The 21,380-nt window shown below is 43.8% G+C and overlaps 2 protein-coding genes across 3 annotated transcripts; both read right to left on the bottom strand.

Moving 5' to 3' along the window:
* Window positions 1-93: 93 nt before the first annotated feature.
* On the bottom strand, window positions 94-3,978 carry abhd14a (abhydrolase domain containing 14A). 2 transcript variants are annotated; one of them, XM_063215630.1, is made up of 5 exons: window positions 3,878-3,978; window positions 3,114-3,392; window positions 2,792-2,907; window positions 2,093-2,328; window positions 94-1,146 (listed from the first exon to the last, which is right to left on the bottom strand). In XM_063215630.1, exons 2-5 carry the CDS (start codon window positions 3,371-3,373, stop codon window positions 964-966), a joined length of 795 nt encoding a protein of 264 aa, XP_063071700.1. In that variant the 5' UTR covers window positions 3,374-3,392; window positions 3,878-3,978; the 3' UTR covers window positions 94-963. The 2 variants fall into 2 exon arrangements, with proteins under 2 accessions (XP_063071700.1, XP_063071701.1); XM_063215631.1 differs by lacking the exon at window positions 3,878-3,978 and adding an exon at window positions 3,557-3,861.
* A 3,954-nt stretch (window positions 3,979-7,932) lies between these two features.
* Window positions 7,933-20,029, bottom strand: LOC134462543 (hyaluronidase-2-like). Its single transcript, XM_063215628.1, has 4 exons — window positions 19,880-20,029; window positions 14,977-15,967; window positions 11,107-11,196; window positions 7,933-10,342 (listed from the first exon to the last, which is right to left on the bottom strand). The coding sequence occupies exons 2-4, from the start codon at window positions 15,925-15,927 to the stop codon at window positions 9,953-9,955; spliced, it is 1,431 nt and encodes a 476-aa protein (XP_063071698.1). The 5' UTR covers window positions 15,928-15,967; window positions 19,880-20,029; the 3' UTR covers window positions 7,933-9,952.
* Between the last annotated feature and the right edge of the window lie 1,351 nt (window positions 20,030-21,380).

Genomic DNA, 21,380 nt, shown 5'->3' with positions numbered 1-21,380 from the left:
CAGACATATCGTTAATGCACTACTGTGTGAAAATTATTGAGTGTAGAATCCATTGTGTAAACCGAGACGAGTTACTCAATCACAGATGCAATATTGGATTAAGAAGGATTTATTTAATGAACAGGCTGTTATTTTTTTCAGCAATATGAGATTTGTACATTAATTAATTTTCAAAAACCATGAATTTAGTGCATTTATACAATTAAAATGCTCTCCTTCAAAGCCTTCCCCTCTTTGTTTATGTTGAACAATAAATAAAGCTTAAATAAACCAGGCAGTAAACTTGGGATGTTTGTTCACAGACCCATAATATAATGAAAAGCCAGTAAACATCATCTTCTGTTTAAATCTGTAACAGAAATAATAGCAATCGCCCTACACGATTCTCAATACTGGGGAATAAATTCTTACACACAAGCATTCCACACTCCTGCACTCCAAATGCAAAAAATGTCACCATGCTCTTGACAGATCAAATTCTCTTACATTCTTCATGGCGGTGCAATCTCTGTTGAGCACCATGGTCATCATTATCACTGCATAAAGCAGTATCCCTCTCTCACAGTCTTTACATAATAAAGTAACACTCCCCCTTATACCAAAGAGGATGCTATTCTGTTTTAAAATCTAAACTTCACATTCCAGCATTCTGAAATTTGCAATATCTTAATTAAAAAAAAAAAAAGAACAAAAACGTTGCAACATGGGTCGAGTCTAGTCTATGTAACACACCTGGAATGACTGCAGCCACGGCTGAGTGGCTCTTGAATGGAACAACAGAGCATAAATACACATACATATATGTACACACACTAAGTCCCATACAACACGGGGTAGTGTACTCTCAAGGAGTACCCAACATCAATACATACAGCCTCAATCTATCCATTCCCCCTCTCTCTCTCTCCTGCTCACCCACCCTCCTGTTATCCTCGTCAATTAAATATGGCTTTTCTCCTAATCTCAGTCCAATTTGTTGAGGAAATCCAGCAAGGCCAAGTGGAAGTCGCGGGGCTTGTCCATGTAGCAGGCGTGCCTGGCTCCCTGCAGCTTGGCCACCGTGTGGTTGGGCAGCTGCAGGAGGTTCTTATGGGACTGAGCGCCCAGGTTGGTGTCCAGCTCTCCAAACACTATCAGCGTTGGCGTCTGGTTTAAAAACAACAACAAAGTGTAGGGCAAGGTCACGGTTATCGTTAATATGGCTGAACTGGAAAGGATATCATCATAACTGACCTTATTGCAGTTCACTTTTAACACTACAATGCCACTGAGAGCACAATGTTATGACCTTTAAATATATTGTTGAGATAAACAATTCTGAGTAAAGCAGGGGAGTATTCCAAGAACCTGGTTCAATAGTAAACCAGGTCAGATTAACCTTGAGGTAGGGGTAAATCATCTAATAGAAGAGTCCTCATTTTATTCACTGAAGGATGCTTGCAGGCTGTCTATTAGCAGCTTTACCACTTCCTGTACGTTACCCTTTAGACAGGTTTATCATCTAGCCATCTATCTATCCATCTATACATACTTCCCAGGTTTCGGTGGGTCGTGTAAAAATCTATCAAACAAGATTCAGTATGTGATCAATCTGTAGCCCTGCTTTTTGAAGTAACCAACTGCCGTTGATAGAAAAAAAGAAGGATGTGAAAGTGAAAATAGCTTGTATGTTTTTGGCTCTTCAGTTACTTATAACTATCAGTTCATTACTCAGTCTATGTTGCATCAAATATCCTTACTCTTTCTCTCACCCACAGCATTATAGCGACCTTAAGCAACAGGGCTGAGGACTGATTCACAGCAACATGCCAGCGAAGTCATCCTGTATAGTAGTGCTGTTTTGGATCTCTTATTCTCCAAATGTGTGTGCAATGTGTGATTCATTCAACAGGGTTATGGACTGATTCACAATAGACCTCTCCAAACTTCCTCCCACCTCCACAGGGCAAGAGAGTTCACCTGAATGTCTCTGTAATTTTGTACCGTACAATGCCCAAGTAACCTACCATATCTGCTATCTGTAACTTGCCGCCCCCCAATTCAAAAACACACAAAGCCCCCACAATACCCGCAACGGAAAAAGAAAGCTCACCTGAATAGCCTGGTACTGTAATGGGGTGAAGGTGCGTGTTCCCACTGGTGCGATGGGCACGAAGCCCCGGAGCTTGTCGCTGTGCTTCATAAGGAAGGGCACGGCATAGTGGCCGCTCATGGACGGGCTGATGAGGACGGCGGCTCGCAGGCCCAGCGTCTCCACAAACATGCGCAGCAGCTCCACACGGCTCTGGTCCGTCTTCACGGTCTCAGAGTCTGGAGAGTTGCCAAACCCTGGAGAGCAAGAAATAGGCAGTGAGACAAACACAGAATGGAATTTTAGGGGGTCACGGGACAAATGGGGGGAATGTACATGTACCTTGGCTAAATTATTTTAATTTCTGGTGTGACCACGGACTTCATAGCAACTCCAACTCCGTGAACTCCATCCATGTGGCTTGAAAATCACCTAAGGAAAATTCAGATACTTTCTTCTACACTAGTACTTGACTTGATGCAAAATAAATACATCTTGGCTCCGTAGAAGTTAAGCAGATTTCTCATTTAGGCTTGGGTGTTTTTTCCTATAAGGTGCATGCATTCTTTTTCCAAAACATAGTTATAAGTAGGAAACCAAAGGACCATCAGTCGAAGGCACAAATTGGCTGTTTGTTATAACAACTCCATTAGAAGCATAATCAATAGAAAACACTGAATGTCTCTTTAGTATTTCCCAACAGTTGTAAGCTGTTTGTACCTGGAAGGTCTAATGCCAAGGCTTGGTACCCATTGGTCGCCAGGAGGCTCAAAGTGCCCAGTTCCTCCCAGGTTTTTGAGGTGAAGGCCTGTCCATGCAGGAGCACTATCTGAAGCCTTGAGAAGAGAAGAACACACACACGGCTTACTATGGACATCCATACAAAACAGTTTACATTGTAATGTACTGTACATTCTTCATGAAATGTGTATTACAATGATTGCATTGTGTCAATAAAAGGCATTCTATGCCACTGTGTCGGGTGCAGACTAGTTTACACGCACATAAACAAAGCATTGAATTAAGTTAGTTCTCTACTGACTTAGGCAGGATTTGCCTTCCAGCAGCATCCACAGGCAGGGCCTCTCTAAAGAACAGAGGGGGGTCTCCTGGTAGCTGTCGGGTTCGGATGGTGATGTTGATGGGAGGGGATGCAGGGGGGGTGCCTGCTAACCCCATCCTCTGGACTTCTAGCGATGGTTCCATGCTGCCCTGGCGTATGGACGGCAGGAGCAGGTACAGCAGTAGAGTGGCCAGTAATACAATCCCCAGAACGACAATGCGGTTGCGTAAAAAACTCATTTTGGCAGACCTGAAAGCCCTGCAAGACAAGAAAACAACAAACGTTATGTTGATCCTTTTGGCGAGATAGAACGACCGACCACAAGACGCTATTACATCACTTTTACATTCGTTTTACAGCCTACTTCTTTACAATAGCCAACATCAAATCTTCAAGATGAATTCCCAATTGCAACCTAATACCTGTTAATCTCCACACCACACCGACTGCTGCTGTGTCACCATTTGCTCGAGAACATTGTTTCACTCTGCTGGAATGTTTTGACCTGTACAGTGAGCACTTTTGGAAGCAAACTGCTTTATTGTTATCAAATTCAATTTGTTAGTTGCAGCCTCAAGGTAATCGATTTTGCTTTACAAGCACAAGCTAGCCATTAGCTACTCATGCAGTCTTGAAGGCAACACGGAGTATGTCTATGGACACAAACACCTCATTAAATAACACAACACATGGATGTCAGTGTATTATGACTCAACACAACATATCTGTAGTGATGTACTTACGATCCTGTTACGACAGTTTGGACGTCAATCCATCAAAAGCTTATTTTTCCATCTAGAACGATGTCCATTTGGCTTCAGTAGACTTGCGTTACCTTTTGCTAAGCAAGGGCGTAACTTTATGCTGACAATTGAGGGGGTCAAGATTTCCATCTAAATTAATTAAATGGCTAAACAGTTTTCATCAGTATTTGCATGTACAGTTATGTATGTTACCTGGTCATTTGTGCCTCCTGCGCTGTCTCTCTCTGTACTCTCTCTCCCTGTTTTTGGTCATCCGATTCTCCTTCGCCTCGTTCTCTCCCTCTGTCTTCAACTGATGCCCTTCCTCCATCACCTCCTTTCTGTTGCTCAACTGCTACATCTCCTCCGTTGCCTCTCTCTCCTTCAACTGCTGCACCTCCTCTGACACCTTCATACTCTATCTCTTGAACTGGTTCACCTCCTTTGTCACCTCCTTCTCTCTCCCTCTCATCTGTGCTTCCTCGTCTCTCTCTCTGGACACCCGTCTCTCTCTCATCACCTGTACCTCCTTGGCCTTGGATCTCTCTTTGGTGACCTGCACAATCAAGTTTTTGAACCTGATATAAAAAAAACCTCAGTTAATGTTCAAATGGCTTGGCAGCAAACTCACATCAGAGTTTTAGAGAATGCATTTTCCCAAACAGGCTAAAGTCAAGCTGTCAGAAAATCTACATTTGTAATGTGGCATATAGCAATAAAGCAAAGATGAGTTAATTAATTAATTAATCAAAAACATTCCTACCCTTTGCTTAGTAGGCCTAATTCATATGATCAGAATAAAGCTACAGTCAGAGATGGTTGATAAAATCTTTGATGCAGTGCCAAATATGAATGACATATCCCAACCATCAATCACTAATCAGGATGCTGCACAAATAGGATCTCTTGTCTGTTGTTCGCCATATGATCAGAAGAAAGTTGCTGTGGTAGAAATTAAAGTAGCCTGCTGGCTACATAATATCCCATACCCATTATTTATACAATTGACTGTTGTTTTTTTTATTTTTATAACTAAATATACAGTGGCGACTGGCGACAAAAATATTGAGAGAGGACCTACTCTGTCTCACTCCAAGCACAGCCACACATAGTGTCACGCGAGGAGGGAACCCCTTGTCTCCCCACCCTCTCTCGTGTCTCTCTCTTCATTACTTCACTGGCGAAACAAACTGTAATCGCTTGGCTGTTGTCAACAAATGCGATTTTGAAAACAAAATATAATGCCACAATACATCTTATTTAAAATGGATGTGTTTACTATTGGTGTCAAAAAACTTACAGGCATTTTGGTTCAGCTGCATTGAACAAGCTTCTCATTTGAAGTGGATACTATCATAGGAAATCACGCAGGCAACTGGACAGGGGGTAACCAAAAACTACTTAAATGACGTGAAATAAAACAAACAGACGTCCGATTGCTAGGGTTTCACAAAATGTGTTGGTTTGAGGGAGTAAATATCCCAAGTGCTAGCCATCAACGAAGTCCAAAATAGCCAGCCACGTCCAGTGTTATTGAACTAGCTGTCTGTCGTAACCTAGCATAAAATAGCTATATAACTAACTGACAGTCAGAAAGGCAGTGGTACACTACAGGTTCTCAAAACACTCGGAAATAATGTCTCTTATGCCAAAGACGCATCCACGCATGATCATGTGGCAATTGCAAGTTAAAAGTAGAAAAAAACAATTGCTCAATACTTGATAAAGCTGATCGCTAATCAGTTTGAATGTGGGATAGTGGAGAAGAGGATTACCCATTGAGAGATTCCCTGATTGTCGCTCCCAACGCAGGACGCTCCCCGGTCGGCTCGCTCCCACTAGACTATCGATCCCACCGCCATATAACGGAGCTAGTTATCTTTTTGATGTTAGTTTTTTGTTTCTAACCCTAACCCTAACCTTAACCCTAAACCTAACCCTAACCCTAACCCTAAATTGCTTGTATGTGACAGTGTATGATAATACGTGAAATATAATGGGAGGACTACACGTCCGGGAGTGATAGAAACACCTGGGACTACACGTCCGGGAGCGATCTCAGTTGGGAGTGTCCATCTACCTCCCCCATTGGACAGTACGTACACAACTAACGCAGATTTGGGGAATACCAAGGGGGGCAGGGGGGGGGTTACATTACAACATGATTAAACATAACTGAACGAAACTATTTTTCACTATTTTACATAAAATGGGTAAAGTTGTTCATGCAAGACAAGTACTGTAATTATATAGGGGGGGGTTGTACAATTATATAAGGGGGGTTATATTGTCAGGGTTTGAAGTCTGGGGGGGTCAAAACCCCCGTAACCCCCGTGGAAATTACGCCTATGTTGCTAAGTAAGCACCAAAACATTCCAAGGCTAATATTTTCCTACACCATAAAGGCGTCGTGCGGAAAATGTTGTAATCTCAATGGTTCCGGGGGTGAATCTGCGACTGTATCCCATATGCCAGGGGTCAGGAAACTCATATGTGGCTCTTTTGGGAATTAAAATGTGTTAAAATGCAGGAAATTACATCTAAGAAATAAAAAAAATTCAGGGGGAGGACACCCAGGCCCCCCACCATAATGAAGTTCACAGTTGGCAACCCCATTATCAATAAAAGACATAATTTGACAGTACACTTAAAATTGTTGGGCTTAATTGAAATACTGTAGGCTACATGCTTTTAATTGTACTCAGTGTTTTTAAAATGGTATGGCTCTCACGAAGATTTGGTTTTGAAAATTTGGCTTTTATGGCTCTCTTCATCAAAAAGGTTCCTGACCCCTGCCATATGCCTTATGGGCTGAATCTCAAATGGTGCACTTGTGCACTTCGGGCACTATGTTTCAGTGCGTAACTAATACGGCATGCACACTGAAACATGAACACTAAAGTGCACAAGTGCACCATTTGAGATTCAGCCATGGTGTTCAGCAGCTACACGATTTTCTCAGCTATTGAAGCATTGCAAATTCCAAATACACAAACTTTATTTTGTATATATTATATAATTGCTTGATTTGCATTCACAAGAATATTAATCATCTCATTATGTGTGCCTCAGAAAAGAGGTAGCAACAGCAAGCATTTGGCCAAATGGTTTTTAAAAAGTGTTGACATAGGCCTAATTAAACAGGCACTGAACTTAAGTTAATGTTTACCAGCAACAACACACTAAAGAGACCTCCAGTGAAATGAACACCTAAAGAAAATGTCATAATCATTCATAAAGTAAATAACACATAGGCCTACGTGTGTGTGTGTGTGTGTGTGTGTGTGTGTGTGTGTGTGTGTGTGTGTGTGTGTGTGTGTGTGTGTGTGTGTGTGTGTGTGTGTGTGTGTGTGTGTGTGTGTGTGTGTGTGTAGGCTACCAGTTGCTGTCAGTAGGGAAACTGTGGTCCACCACTAGGGGTTCTCTGTCAGAGGGGGGTGAGCTGAGGAGATCCAAGAATCTGAGAGAGACTGCGAGTCTGGTTTGAGTTATGAAACAAGGCTTTCTCTGTACTTAAAGCCCAATAATATTGCTTTTGGCACACCGTTATTGCACCCCCCCCCCCAACACACACACACACACCCCAAAAGCCAAAGAGAAAAAACCTGAATTTTAAAACCGAAAAGATATTTACAATTGTGCGAGTCAGTGTTACCTCTCCACATATTTCAGATGACCCTCTGACACAGACAGGCAGCATGCACATAGCTCGAGTTTCTGTGCAATAACAAGGGAACAGAGCCACTGGCATTCAGAAATAACACTGTGTTCTGCATACCATTTCATGTTGTCAACTGACAAAGGTTTTATTCAGTTGCGCAGAACAGTTGCATTAGATTCAGACATTCTCTCTACTCCCTTACGCAAGGGGGGTGGGTTACTAGGCATCTTTTGTAGGTTGGCATGAAACTAATTCAGCTAAGGTCAAACCAGGTTAATAAACATTGTGCTGTATTTTAAAAGGAAATTCTTGTAAGTCACTAAAGTTAAACCACTTAAAATTCCATATATTTTCCACTTATCCACCAACAATGGAAAATAAACTGTGCAACACATTCCGTGGAGATAAACATTTATTTTTTGTTCCACTCAATCACGTGAAAAGAAGGCTCCAAGGTGAAGACAGAGTTAATTTTGCTGCTTGGCAATGGCACGGCAAAAAGCACAGGAGGTGCTAAGACATCAACACAATAGTTTCTGATCAAAATCTACAAAATCATGTTTACAACAAAAAAATAAGTCTTCCATTGGAAGGGAATAACAAACCCAACAGCATGATCTCAACAAAATTACCAAAGCAGTAAATGTGTGCCAAACCCTTTTTCATTTCAAGTTTCTATAATAATTAAGAACACAAAAAAGATAATTCTGTGTTAGAACACTCGACTGAGAGGGTGAAACAGAGGTAATGACTTATAATAACCTTGTATCTGACCATAAGTTGTGATTGCACATGTACATGTAGTGTTTACAGTGGATTTTGAGTAGAAATGTTATTGTGTTCAGAGGTATGCATAGTGCAGTTTGGATCATATTCACTTGGTTATGTACCACTTCTGTAATACAATACACTGAGATGAACGTTTGGTCGGCCATTTAAATTGTGCTGGATTTTTTAGTAACTCTGCACAAAAATGCAGGTCAGTTGCACTGTGTCTCAGGGTTGAAAAAAAACATGTTACAGTTGTCCATATGCATTATGCAAGGCACATGTTGCTTTACGAAGAAAAAATAAACAAGATGCCACAACAAAAGTGGAATGAAGGCATGTTAAACAAGGGGTCCTGTGTGCATCAACCCATAGCCCTATTGTTTAATGTCATATGCCCTTGGTCATGAGTACAAGACAATTTGATGGAACATAGTCCAAACAATGAACTAGCAGCCAAACCCTAACTGACTACTAGGAAATATATGGGAATTAAACATTAAGTAAATATGCCCTGTTAATTTACATATACACTGCACTTGATTAGGTTGTATGTGATTTTGAGGATCATACATTACTGAAACCGATTTTCTCCCTGCACTCATCACATCAGTGTCCATCTTTCAGGTTTGGAATGCAAAGATGCACAAAGAGGTCTGCTCAGAAATATCTTAAAAGCTCAGAACCTTATTAAGTAGAAAACAAATATCTATATAGTTCCCTCGACAGACGCCCGTGCACTGCACAGATTTACACTGTCGGATTCTTTACATTTTAGTCAGTGAACAGAAGGCAGAGCTCTGAACTATGCCACTGCAGGAGAGCAGCCTTCTCTCTCCCCTGGTGCTGTCTCCTATGGTTACATGGTGAGAAAGCGTTGGCTCCGGTGCACATAGCTGCCCTTAGTTGCATGTGTAAGGGTTATTTGTGAGTACAGTGTGCGGCTTGATTCAGAGACTTTGATACTCATTGGAAAGTGTGAGAGAACACATTGACTTCCCCAAAGGAGGATTATTTTGTTACGGAAAACCATTCTGAAAGACACACGCGCGCGCACACACAGACAGAAGCAAGACAGCGCACACGCATACTAACATAGTGACTACTTGTACTTGGTCTAGTTAGACTTGACCGTGATAATGTTTTTCACTTTTCCACATACACTCATTGAGTAGGTGAGAATGTTCAAATGGTGCTTTCCATCCTTTGGGTGATTAAATAGACTCTGGATTTGTTTGAAAGCCAGCCTCCTCGACAACATGTGCTCAGGTGTGTCCATGCCCATGCTCCATGTGGCTCGTTCACTTGTCCAGGCTTGAGCCAACAGAATCCTCTTCTTTTACAAGTTCAAAGGTCTGTGATCCCCCACAACTTGAAGGAACACCTCACTTTTGAGAAATAGGCCCAACTTTCATCCTCTGAGTTAAACAGTTTAGTCATACCGTTCTGCTGCTTTCTAATCCGAACCAATGACTTGTAGTACTATAAGGCAAGAGTTGAATCGATGCTCAGCTTAACTCTACTGTTTAACACCAAGGCAGTTGGCAAACTTAGTGAGGCATCCCCTTGGTGAGGTATCCCCTTAAAACCTACAGGTTTTCCATTCATCCCACTCCTGACCTGAACTCTTGTCTGTCCAAGGCCCTTTAGTGCAGCAGTAAAACTAACAGGAGTGGCAGGAGGAAGGTGGGAAACCAGGCGTGCCACACTGAGGAGGCCCTGTTGTGCCCTGGCTCCTTCTGCCCACATGACTCTCCTCTGTGCCCGGTGTAACACTGGCACCTGAAGTCCTGCCTCAGCCTCTGGAGGTCCTGTGCCCCCAGCTGCCCCCGCACCCGCATCCTGCCCCCCTGCTCCTGGATGCTGTGGGTCTGGGGGTTGAGGTGCAGGTAGGTGTTGGTCTTGGCATCCCGGCGGAGGCAGCGTCCTCGCCAGCCGCACAGGGAGCTGCTGCACTGCTCCGCTGCCGTGGAGACATTGAGCAGGTAACGACCCAGCTGCCCACGCAGGTACGCGTTCAACCTGGAACAGCTGGCCTGCACGCAGAAAAGAGGGAGGACAGGATGGAGGGATGGAGGGATGGGGGAGTGGAGGAGAGACGAGGAGGGGGAGGAGACGGGGAGAGAGTGGAAGATTTAATCAAAATATGCAGCGAAGAGATGGAGGAGCAGAGGAGAGAGGAGGGAGAGAAGGATGGGAGAGGAAGAGAGTGAGAGATTTGCTCAAAAGGCTTGGGTGCTCTTTCCAACCACATTAATGTGACAAAATCCAAAATTTATTTACAACAATTTATTTGGCAATATATTATAAACACTAGCCCCGAAGCCTGTCATATTTAAGCCAGGGAATATGTGCTAAGATGAATGTGCACTAAAATGCCCCCGGCATGACGCGCCCATTACTCAAGCTTACAGCTATGAGATCTGTATACGCCCCTTAACCACAAGCAGTTGTGGAGTGAGGGCTGTATGGCGGAAGACATGGCATTGGCAACTGTAGTACATGATGACAGCTAATGATGTGTGGGTCACATGAGTTCAGCTATTAGCAGCTGGACTTCTTTTTGGAGCGTGAAAGACGTTTTATCTCTTCAACGGATATAAACATCTTTCAAGCAGAAAAACAGTTGTCCAGTTGATTGGAACTTAAGCCCTCTAACTAAGATAACGTGGGTGAATGAGAACCTTTGCAGCCATGGAGGAGAGAGATGGAGGAGAGGGATGGAGCACTGATAGAGGAGAGACATGGAGGAGGCACATGGACGACAGTGATGGAGGAGAGTGATAGAGGAGAGTCTTACGTTACTGCTGGCGTAGTTCGCGTCGCCCCACAGGATCACTCCAGCCGCCCCCAAAGCCACACTCTCCCCGATGGTGGAGACAAGGTCATCCTGAAACAGAAATTCAGGCCGTTGATCAAATGCTGCTCCTTGCTAGTATGAGTAACGCCCAGTTTTTCAGGACTACACATCATCGCGACTCACTAAGTACTGCTCCAAAGTTAAAGGAGAACTTCTGCCAATTTCAATATGCTGTCGTATTGCTCACGCTACAATTGACTTGTCAGTACCTGCCGCGATGCTGCATTTTTCGGTTCAGCCCTTTCCGAGATTTGAGCTATTGTAATGGGGGCAGACTTTGTTTACATTAAAAACCTTCTTAACATAGGCCTACTCCAAATATTATGCCAAAAGGTATTGCTGTTTGCTGGTTGTCTGCTGATGTTGCATAAGAACCTTTTGGATGTCATTGGGAATATATCAAGATGTTTTTTGAAATGTAAACATACTCTGCCCCAATGACCAGGATCTCGGAAAAGGCTGAAGGAAAAAAAAACCTCTGGTACTGACAAGTCCAGGGTAGTGTGAGCATTACACCTGCATGTCGAAATTGGCAGAAGTTATCCTTTAAAGTTTGCTTCAAAACACCCTGGATTCGTAGAATGTTCAAGGTTGCACTTGCTGCATCCTTGCCATTACAAAATATCCAGTCCAGCCAATCTAATCCATCCAAATACTTGCACTTTGAGAAACAGTGTCAGACACAGACACAGACACAGACAGACACAGACACAGACAGACACAGACACAGACACAGACACAGACACACACTGAGTGAATCCAGATCCATTAAGAATCCGGACCCACCCAGGAAAAGCATCAACATTCTTATTCACGCCCCCAGTAATTCTGAAACTGTTGAGTGGGCCCCACCTCATCTTTTAATGGAAAAAATGCATGAAGTCAAGTGCACTGGTCATGGGATCACCACCCTCTTGAATCGAACATTTGAAGTTACCAGACAACAGATTAGTCATCTATTGCACAGTCATACTGTAAGTATTGATCACTGACCTACTCTTTATAATTGTACACTCATGGAAACGTTTTCACCCCAGTGAGTGACCAATATGTGAAGCATGTGAAACAAAACTGGACCATGTCATACTGGCATTCCAGAGAAATTGAGCAGGGGCATTCCAAAGGTCTTTAGTTTGACAGACGCCAGCTATTGTAGCTTAAGGTAGGACATTAGTAAACCTTCGCAAGGATACACAACTGGCCGAGTTAGCAACTGACAGAACTAATAGCAAAGGTTGTAGCTCAATTGGAAAGACATGATCTACCTCTGTGATTTGGGACTTGGGCTGGGCTGTACATGAAGCCTTTATGTCATTAATTCATCTTCACTGTTTGACAGACGGATGTGCTCTACAGAAACCTCTTGGCCTCTCTCAATTGGCGTCTTTGTTGTCCTCCACACTGCTTATATCTATTTCACCAGCTTAGTTTCAAATTGTGACAAACTCCAAGAACCACTGCCAAGTTATATCAACCGTCACTGTTTACTCTACAAAGATTTTCAATCATATTCAGAAAAAGCCAAAAAAATTAGTTAGTTAGTTAGCATACCGAATAATGTCATACATTTAGCATTACATTGGGCCAGGATTCTTCCTGAATGTCTTAATGAGCTTAAATCACCAATGGCTAGTTTCAACAACCCTTAACTACACCTCACGCAACTCCACTCTCCAATATTACAACATCTTATGCCTTAGTTCCTCACACAGTCATCAAGTTTGAAAATAGATCATATAAGAAAATAATAAGCGTGGGTTACTGTACCCCCAGTTCTCCAAAATAGCATCAGTGTTTCACCACTGAAAATGTCGAGTCACCATCTCCTTCCTTCCCCACAGGAACATGTACAGGCTCACTTCACCTCATTTCACTGTTCTTCTTAACACACACACACACACACACACACACACACACACGCACGCACGCACACACACGCACACACGCACACACACGCACACACGCACACACCCTGGAGACTCGTGCCAAACCCATGGAGGTCCAGCTGTGTGGGCAATTAAGCAACTGGGTGGGGGGGGGTAGACTGCCTCGCTGCACTCCACACTCCTACCAACACAGCCAGCCGCTCAGCTATTCATTGTTCTCAGCAGGGAGTCTTCACTCCCACCCACAGAAATGACTGCATAACAGACTTTCAACCCCCCTACACAGACATACAGTATAGACAGAGACAGACACACGACACACACACCGACCCTATTACACCTACTCAGGTTTCTGTTTCACTATGTTTTAAAATGAGCAACTGTTTGGGTTTTTTCCGCTTTCACTTCATAAGTCTCCCATAAAATGGTTTTAGCAGGAAAGAGCACATACCGGTATATATAACAGGAAGTCATCAAGGGATATGATATGTATACTCGAAACCAGAGCCTCCTGATTTAAACTGTGAAAACACACAAGTCTCTTTGTTAACTGCCAACACGCCAAGCATGTCTGTGTTCTAAATTTAACCCTCGACATGTCAGTGCCGTACCCATGGCTGTTTGCTCCTGGTGTTCCATCGGGAACTTTCACTCGTGCGCCTGCCAGGAAAAATATCATGCCACAACACCCAGCTTCTGAGATATGAATTATGCAGGAACGTCAGCATTTCGCCCCTCACAGATTCACACAGCTGAGTGAGGAGGGTCACTCACTTGCTTGGAAACATGCATATTTCCAGAATGATCTCCTAAGAGAGGTTAGTTAACCCACTCGGGGTCGTCTTCTCTTCTCCTCACTGACCACAAATCTCAGTCACATGAGTCCCGAATTACCTCAGGAACTTTTTCCGACTACTAGAGGATGAGGTGGAGGTGGAGGAGGGGGAGGGGGAGGAGGGATGGCCTGCTCTCAGTGAGCATAGGAGAGAAGACAGTGACAGCTTCTGCCTAGACAATGTACATTTACTTCTCAATAAAGTTATGCAGCCACAGCAGCAGCAAGTTAAACTAGTATGCCACGCGAACGAAGTGAAGTGGCCACAATGACTACCAGAGGCTCCATGGACTAACTCAGGCCATCCTCTGCCATACCAGCCACATGAATCAGCCTGGAGGAAGGCAAACCAGCTGGACAGAAAGCTGCACATACTAAACTCAAATCCTTGCTGCATACTTCAGCACAGCACATTTCAGATAGCCACTGACACACTTATTGTATAAAAAACACAGATAATAGAACTAGGCTTGTATGTGAATACTGCACTCAAATGGGTTTTCCATTAGATTGTAAAATGCTGATGATCACCTCCAGCTTGAAATCTTCACACATCCCAAAGATTGCCTGCAATTAAATAGACAAGTCTGGGGAAGTAAAGCTTGGTTTAAGTGAAAAACAAGCTGGTCCACTTCAAAGGAGACTGGGCCATGGATGATTGGAGCACACAGAATATGTTTTGCTGTTATTCATTTTGGTGCAGGCATGACTAACGTTCAGTCGCAGTGTGCCTTAATCAGAGTAAAACAAAAGTTAATTGCTGAACTTATTTACTCCTAATTAGACATTATCTCCAAAGATTAGCATCCCCTTTAAAAGGCCCAAACAATTCCACAACAACCCTTTTTGACTTCACAATGGACTTCTTCCCATTCAGTGATGGGCAACCTGGAGTCAGAAGTGACAATCCAGTCACAGTGCCACATATTCCAAACAAACCTGGTATAACCTGTGAAGATACCTTAATTGAGTAGAGTAAATGCCTTAATTGGGCAGGTTGTTTGGAAAATGTGGCACTGGATTGTAGCTTCTGGATCTGAATGTGAATGCAGGTTGCCCAATCACTGGTCCCATCGCATCTTAGCTCACCTCCGTCAGCAGCTCAAGCTCGTTGGCGTAGGTTGGCCGTGTGTACACAAACACCGGCCGTGCCGTTCCGTTGCCCGTCAGCGCCAGCCGTATGCCCTCGTTGACCCGGTTGCGGACAAACTGGCGGCCGGCAGGCGTGGAGCGCAGGGCGGTGGGCATGTAGATGGAGGGGAAGAGCGCCGTGCTCTCGGTCCACAACCACTTGAGTTGCTCGTTGCGCCTCAGCTCCACGTCGGGGCACTGGCCTGTGTAGTTCTCCAGCCCGCTGCGGTAGTAGTCGTGGTTGTAGCAGTCGGGGAAGAGGTAGAAGCCCCACAGCTGGCCCGGACGCAGGCTCTTGGCCATGCGCAGGGTGTCCAGCATGAACTTGCGGGCCGACAGCTCAAACTCCTGCTGGGCCACCTTGGCCACCTGCTCGGCCGGCCAGCTGGGGTTCTTCTTGGCCACCAGGCGCCGCGACTGGTCCCGGTACACGTCCTTGTGCTCCCAGTTACGGATCCACAGGGGGCGCCACTCCTCCCAGTCGATGACGGCGAGGCCCCTGGCCGTGGGGTCCCGGATGTAGTAGCCCACGTCCTCGGGCATTTTGTCCAGGTGCTGCAGGAGGCTGGCGCTCTGCGGGATGCCGCCGTTGACGGGTATGCGGTCGCGCACGCTGTAGTACGGGTAAAGCCCTAGCCTGTCCTTGTAGAAGATGGTGAGGTTCTGTCGGACGAAGGCCTCATTGGGGGACGCCACGATGTCAAACTGGTCCAACTGGAAGCGCACGCCGTGCCGAGGGGTGCAGTCCTCGGTGGGAGCGTTCCAGGCGAGGATCAAAGGCTTCTGGGAGTAGAGGGGCCATCTTGTTGTCTTCAGCTCCTCTGAAGTCAGGAAGTCCCACAGAGAGATGAGCAGCAGAAGCCGCAGCCCCAGCTCCTGGCCCGACTGCAGGCGGAGTATGTGAGGCATGACACCAGGCCTCCACTGATAGCCTGTCTCTATCTATGCCCTGTGGAGAAGGGAAAAGGGATAGGAGGAAGAACTGATTGTTAGGTGGCAGCTATGGCTTAATGGTTTGGGAGATGGGCTTTGAAACAGAGAGTTGTACGATTGAATGTCAACCTGAGCAATAGTAAGAAGGTTGAAGTGCCCACATTGTTCCAGGCACTGTAACCAATACTCTAACTAAAGTTGCTTGGATTAAGTAGTATGCTGATTGTATTTAAAGTAAAGGTTGCATTACATGGCTTGTTATGACTCTTAAAGCACAGGAACAGTATATGTTTCAATCAGTTCAGGGGGGTTAAGGTCTAATTTGAGTCTTATGTAGGTAGTATATTACATAAGTAGAAGTTGTAGTAATCACAAGCTTCATTTAACACCTCAAGAGCATGGAATCTCATGGTCAGCGTTGAAAAGTAAAACTCACTGAAACGTTTACAGCTGGAATCCTCTATTGCCCCCATACTCAAATAGCGGCCCGCGGGCCACTTGTGGCCCGCGGGGCATCTATTTGTGGCCCTCGAATAATTTTGAAAAATTTAAAAAAAAAATAAAAAAATTTTTTTTTTTTTTTTTGGTCCGATCGCGCTGCCGGCTCTTATTTTGAAATCGCGCCACAGACGCCAGGAAGATGCGTGCCGTATCTCCGCCCCCTCAATCAGTTTCTCCCTGCAGGCTCTAAACAGAAGTGACTATGAGGGTGGCAGAGGCTGTTGTGAGGTAGACTACTGAAGGGAAGTACGGTAGAACTTGTAAATAAATTATTTACAAAGTTCTCTTTGCCTCGTTTTTGAAAGTAATGGTCCACATTTCATTGCATACAGTGTGTTAGGACTTCGAATTGGTTTAGCACTAGCTGTAGCTAGTTGCTAACACAAATGAAGGCAAATTGTGTTTGAGCTCTGCTGGCAGCTAACTAGGGGTAGCCTACTTAAAAACGAATTGCTTGATAAACTTTTCACACTTTTAAACAGTCCCCAAATAGTTCGTTTGGAAAGCTAAGCCCCTCATAAGATTTCAAACAAAGTTATGAGCAACTTGATGATTTATTATTGGCTGTTGCATTTAATCAACATTGCATCAATGTGCCATTTTCTTGATGGCAAAACCTGGTGTCCTCCTATCTATGTGTCCTCTTTGTTGGGTCCATTATTGCATCTGATTCTCATTATGCATGTGAGAGCTGCATAAACAAAGTCATAATAAGCAACATTTGTTTGAAAAGTGTTATCTTCAGGCTTATTGGTTTTCTCACTAAGAAATAAATGTTTATGAATGTAGTCTGCAAATATAGGCTAATCTTATGTCATTTAAAAAAGATAATCTTATGTCATTTAAAAAAAAATACTGAAGGGTGGGTGGCAATGACAGCAAGGCAGGCACCTCACCCCACAGTGCTCCAGAAAAATGCAGGCCCTTTATGAGAGAAATGTTCTCCCATCCTGTCACTGGAAACTAAATATCTGCTGTGGGTGTGAGTGCGTGTGTTTTGTGATTACAAAGGCCTTATCATTTTTTTATTTTTTTTAAAAATATTTTTTTTCGTTGGGGGTCGTGTCGTGTCAGCCCGGCCCGGCCCTTTATTGGGAGGAATTTTGAAAAACTGGCCCTCGGGGACTTTTAATTGAGTACCCCTGCTGTATTGACTCTGGCCCAAAGTCAGATCTTCATTAAAAGTCGAGTACTACAGTCACAACTTGGTGTCTACATCTTCAACAAAGCCAGCGTTTCAGTGCGTTTTCTACCGCGCCGTGCACACCTAGGTAAACACTGTGTGCTAGCTGTAGTGAGAGCAACAGACAGACAGCATGGGCGCAAACCACGCCAACAACTTTTCAAGGAATTCAGTGCACCGTTACATTGTAGCGACTTCGCCACCTCAACGTGGACACTTTGAGTTCAACACAGGAAGACAAGATATGTTATACAATTCGCTTCTTTAACACAAAGCAAACCTGAGAAATCGTTCAACACCGGACACCGGTCGGCTTTCACCGTGGCTCCACATCGATCACAAAATAACTCCCCGGTTCCATTCATCAAAAAATATGTCCTCCTGAACTGGCGAATCATCTTGAACTTGGATCCACATCCTCAGTCCCAAAACTTCACGGCCAGTTCCACGTACGTACTCCTTCGTATCCAGTGTGAACGGAATCGCTAACTACTAAAGGCACCGAGGGAACCTTCCTTGACTGCTTCAATGTGTGAGGAACCTTTGCCTCGGCGCAATCCATTGCAGATGGGGGGAGCGTTGTCTTTGTCTCTTTTTTAAACGAAACAACCATCTGTGATGTTCAGATACTTATTCTTATCTATTTATTTGATTGCGCTGTATGGGAATAACCTTACCACCATCTTAAGTCCTGCGTAACGGAGATGATCGATTCTATTCTGCATCGTAATGGCCATCTCCCCCATTTTCCCACAGAGTTGTGTCTTGCCCTGGGTTCATTCTTGGGGAGGAGAGAGACGTTGGCAGTGGAGTGGACCATATGGAGTGGACCTTGCGCTCCACTTCATGACTAGGTCGTATTTAATTTATGGAAAAGACAATGTAACACTTTAACATGTTTGACATAGGTATGTCTGGCCATAAGTCGTTGACTGGGGCAAGCGGGCGCCTTAAACAAAAAGGACAAATGCCTGTATGAGATGTCAATGCAGTAACCACTCTTTTTTTTTTTGCTGTGACTAAAAGTTAGGCCTACATCTTTCATCACTGACATTTGGTGCGGTCATAGGCCTACAGGACGGAAGTAATTTTGCAATGCAAACAGTTGAGTCAGTTGAGTCATGTTTGTTATGTCACCAATGTACCATGTACTCTCATCTCTATTGGTCTGTTGACCAATTGGGCCCTACTGCACCTGGTGATTTAGTCAGCAAATAAGGAGTCAGCTTCTTCCTACGAGAATACAGGTTTTTTTTTAACGCAGTGAACAATGATCACACATTTAAAACACATCTCCCTTCTTCTTCTTCTTCTTCTTCTTCTTCTTCTTCTTCTTCTTCCTGGCTATTCTCAATGTGATATGGTTCTCTTGGATAAAGGAATTCTAACAAAGAATAGCCACATGGCCAGAATTAGTATTTGCCAATGATATTATGGTTGTGCCATACACTGCGCTCACAATTTCATCAGATTAATGGACATTTTTTTAAACATTAATGTGTGATCTAGTAGGTTTGGTCTCCGGATGACAATCACTGCTGTGACTGCCATTGGCTTTATGGCCAGCAGAGAAGGCTGTAAGCAAGGGCAGCTAACCCACCACACCTCCCTCAACCCCCACAGCACAGCACAGGACACATGACTTTGAAGTCTTTGTGAAAACCAGACTGGCAGGCAACCTGTTTCTCATTTCAAACAATATATAGGACTGAATGGTGTATGTGATAAGTTTTTTTTAAGCTAAGCTTCACAGTACTTCAAGTATTGATTTTTAAAGAACACAGAAACATAACTGTGTAATAAATAAATAATTATCCGTGTCTGCAAACTCACAAGTGAGAACAGCTGGACAAGGAACATTTGTGGAATTTCTTAAACAAATAATTATGACATGCCTGGTCTCTACTTTGCAGGTACCTTTTACTTTGAATGAGTATGTTGTATGTTCTCTGCAGTACACATAAAATAAATCTATGAAACATTTATTTACATTTACATATTTATTGTAAACCATTTCAATTTACACAAATGTACAACAAACAGAGGGGTGCATTGATTAGTAGCCTATTGATTCTGACAGCAACTTTCAGATTGGCAATGTAAGGATGAACTTCAGAACGTCAGCTAAAAAGAATTTCTTAATGAGCTGGCTTATGCACGCTACATAGGCCTACTGAACCCTAATTTCAGTAAGTATCACAACTGTACTCTACTACTATACACAAGAGCATGATACTCACTCACCAAAGGAAGATCCAGTGATTTCTTGTCTTGTCTTCAGTAGTTGTTGTGATTTCTCTGAAGTGGCTCTGCGCACATAGCTGGCTCACCTATTGCCACTGTGTTCAGTACCAGCCAGTGTCTTGCTCTTATTGGTGCCTCAGACAGCCCACACCTCTGTTACCTCCCAGCAGTCCTAAGTAACTTCCTGTCCATAGCTGTCAACCACACATGGCTTGTATTTCTGGGTAATTTGTCGCTACTATACAGAAGTTGCCTGTGACAAAAGTCTTTCGAAAGGCTGGAATCTGTCAAAATCACAGGGTAGTCACTTCTCACAAGTAAAAAGACTTGTTCTTTTCTTTACATTTGCCTGGGTGTGCATTGAGCGCAGAGGTTGATGAGGACCGAAAGCTCAGCGTTTTTTGTCTGTGAACAGCCCCCACAGATTCCCGACTCCTATTGTACAGCTATTGAATACAGTCTCATCTGATGGCTACTGGCCAGTGGTAACTGCTGGGTATGGGTATCTCCCACTCCGTGGCTTCATTATGGATGAATGAGGACTTGTGTACTGTAAGTGCAAGTGTAAGCCACACCAGTACCTATAGCTCTGGTACAATAGGGAATAGCATGGCACGTCACTGATTCCTTCAGGGTTCCCTCAGGGGAAGTGAAGTGACAGCAGTGACAGCAGCAGTGACAAAGGCCAACACAGGAAAACGGTTATCAATGTAAATAAACATATCTTTTCACTCATTTGTTAGTAGAAAACTGTCACACATCTGACACTCTTGGTATATTTCTATTACAACTAGTCTATGTTTCTAAAGTAACTAAAAACTGTAAATCAGTCTCTGGCCACCAAGTTCAGTAGTATTAACAGAAGTGCACAAAAGTGAGAAACCACAGGATATGTTAGCAAGAAACAAGTGGTGTCTAAAAATAGTCAATAAAGAAAAATAGCTGTGGAATAGTGCCTATATACTGTACATATTGAGTGCCAAATCAAATCAGGATTTCATAACCCAATAAAAATGACTCTTCAGTATAGTTAATTGCCAGGGCCATGGGTTGGAGGTGTGTTTGTGTGTGTGTGTGTGTGTGTGCGTGCGTGCGTGCGTGCGTGCGTGCGTGCGTGTGAGGGGGATGGGGGCTCTTGGGATGATTTTATAGGCTAAGGATTGTATTTATAATTCTTCCTTTGGGCTCTTTTATTTTCCTGGCAAACAATTTAAGCACTTTGAACGAAATATTACTGTATAGAAGTAGAAGTTGCTGCTGTTATTGTTGTATTAGTACTATAGGGTTGTGAAAATTGTTGTGGCATCCATATGCCTTTGGCAAGAGCAATGTCCACACCACACCACACAGAGGCTGAACCTCTTTGAACCTCTCCTCGCTCCATGACTAAGCACACAAAGCTGAGTGGATTTGAGTCATGTTGTCTTTAGACAGCCTCAGGAACAAAACCCAGGGACAAAGCAATAAATACTAGGCTTATGAATCTATGATACGCCATACC

The sequence above is a fragment of the Engraulis encrasicolus genome, chromosome 14 (genome assembly GCF_034702125.1).
Source record: "Engraulis encrasicolus isolate BLACKSEA-1 chromosome 14, IST_EnEncr_1.0, whole genome shotgun sequence".
NCBI lineage: Eukaryota > Metazoa > Chordata > Actinopteri > Clupeiformes > Engraulidae > Engraulis > Engraulis encrasicolus.
The sequence above is the reverse complement of the archived record's forward strand: the minus strand, read 5'-3'. Positions and strand labels throughout refer to the sequence as shown.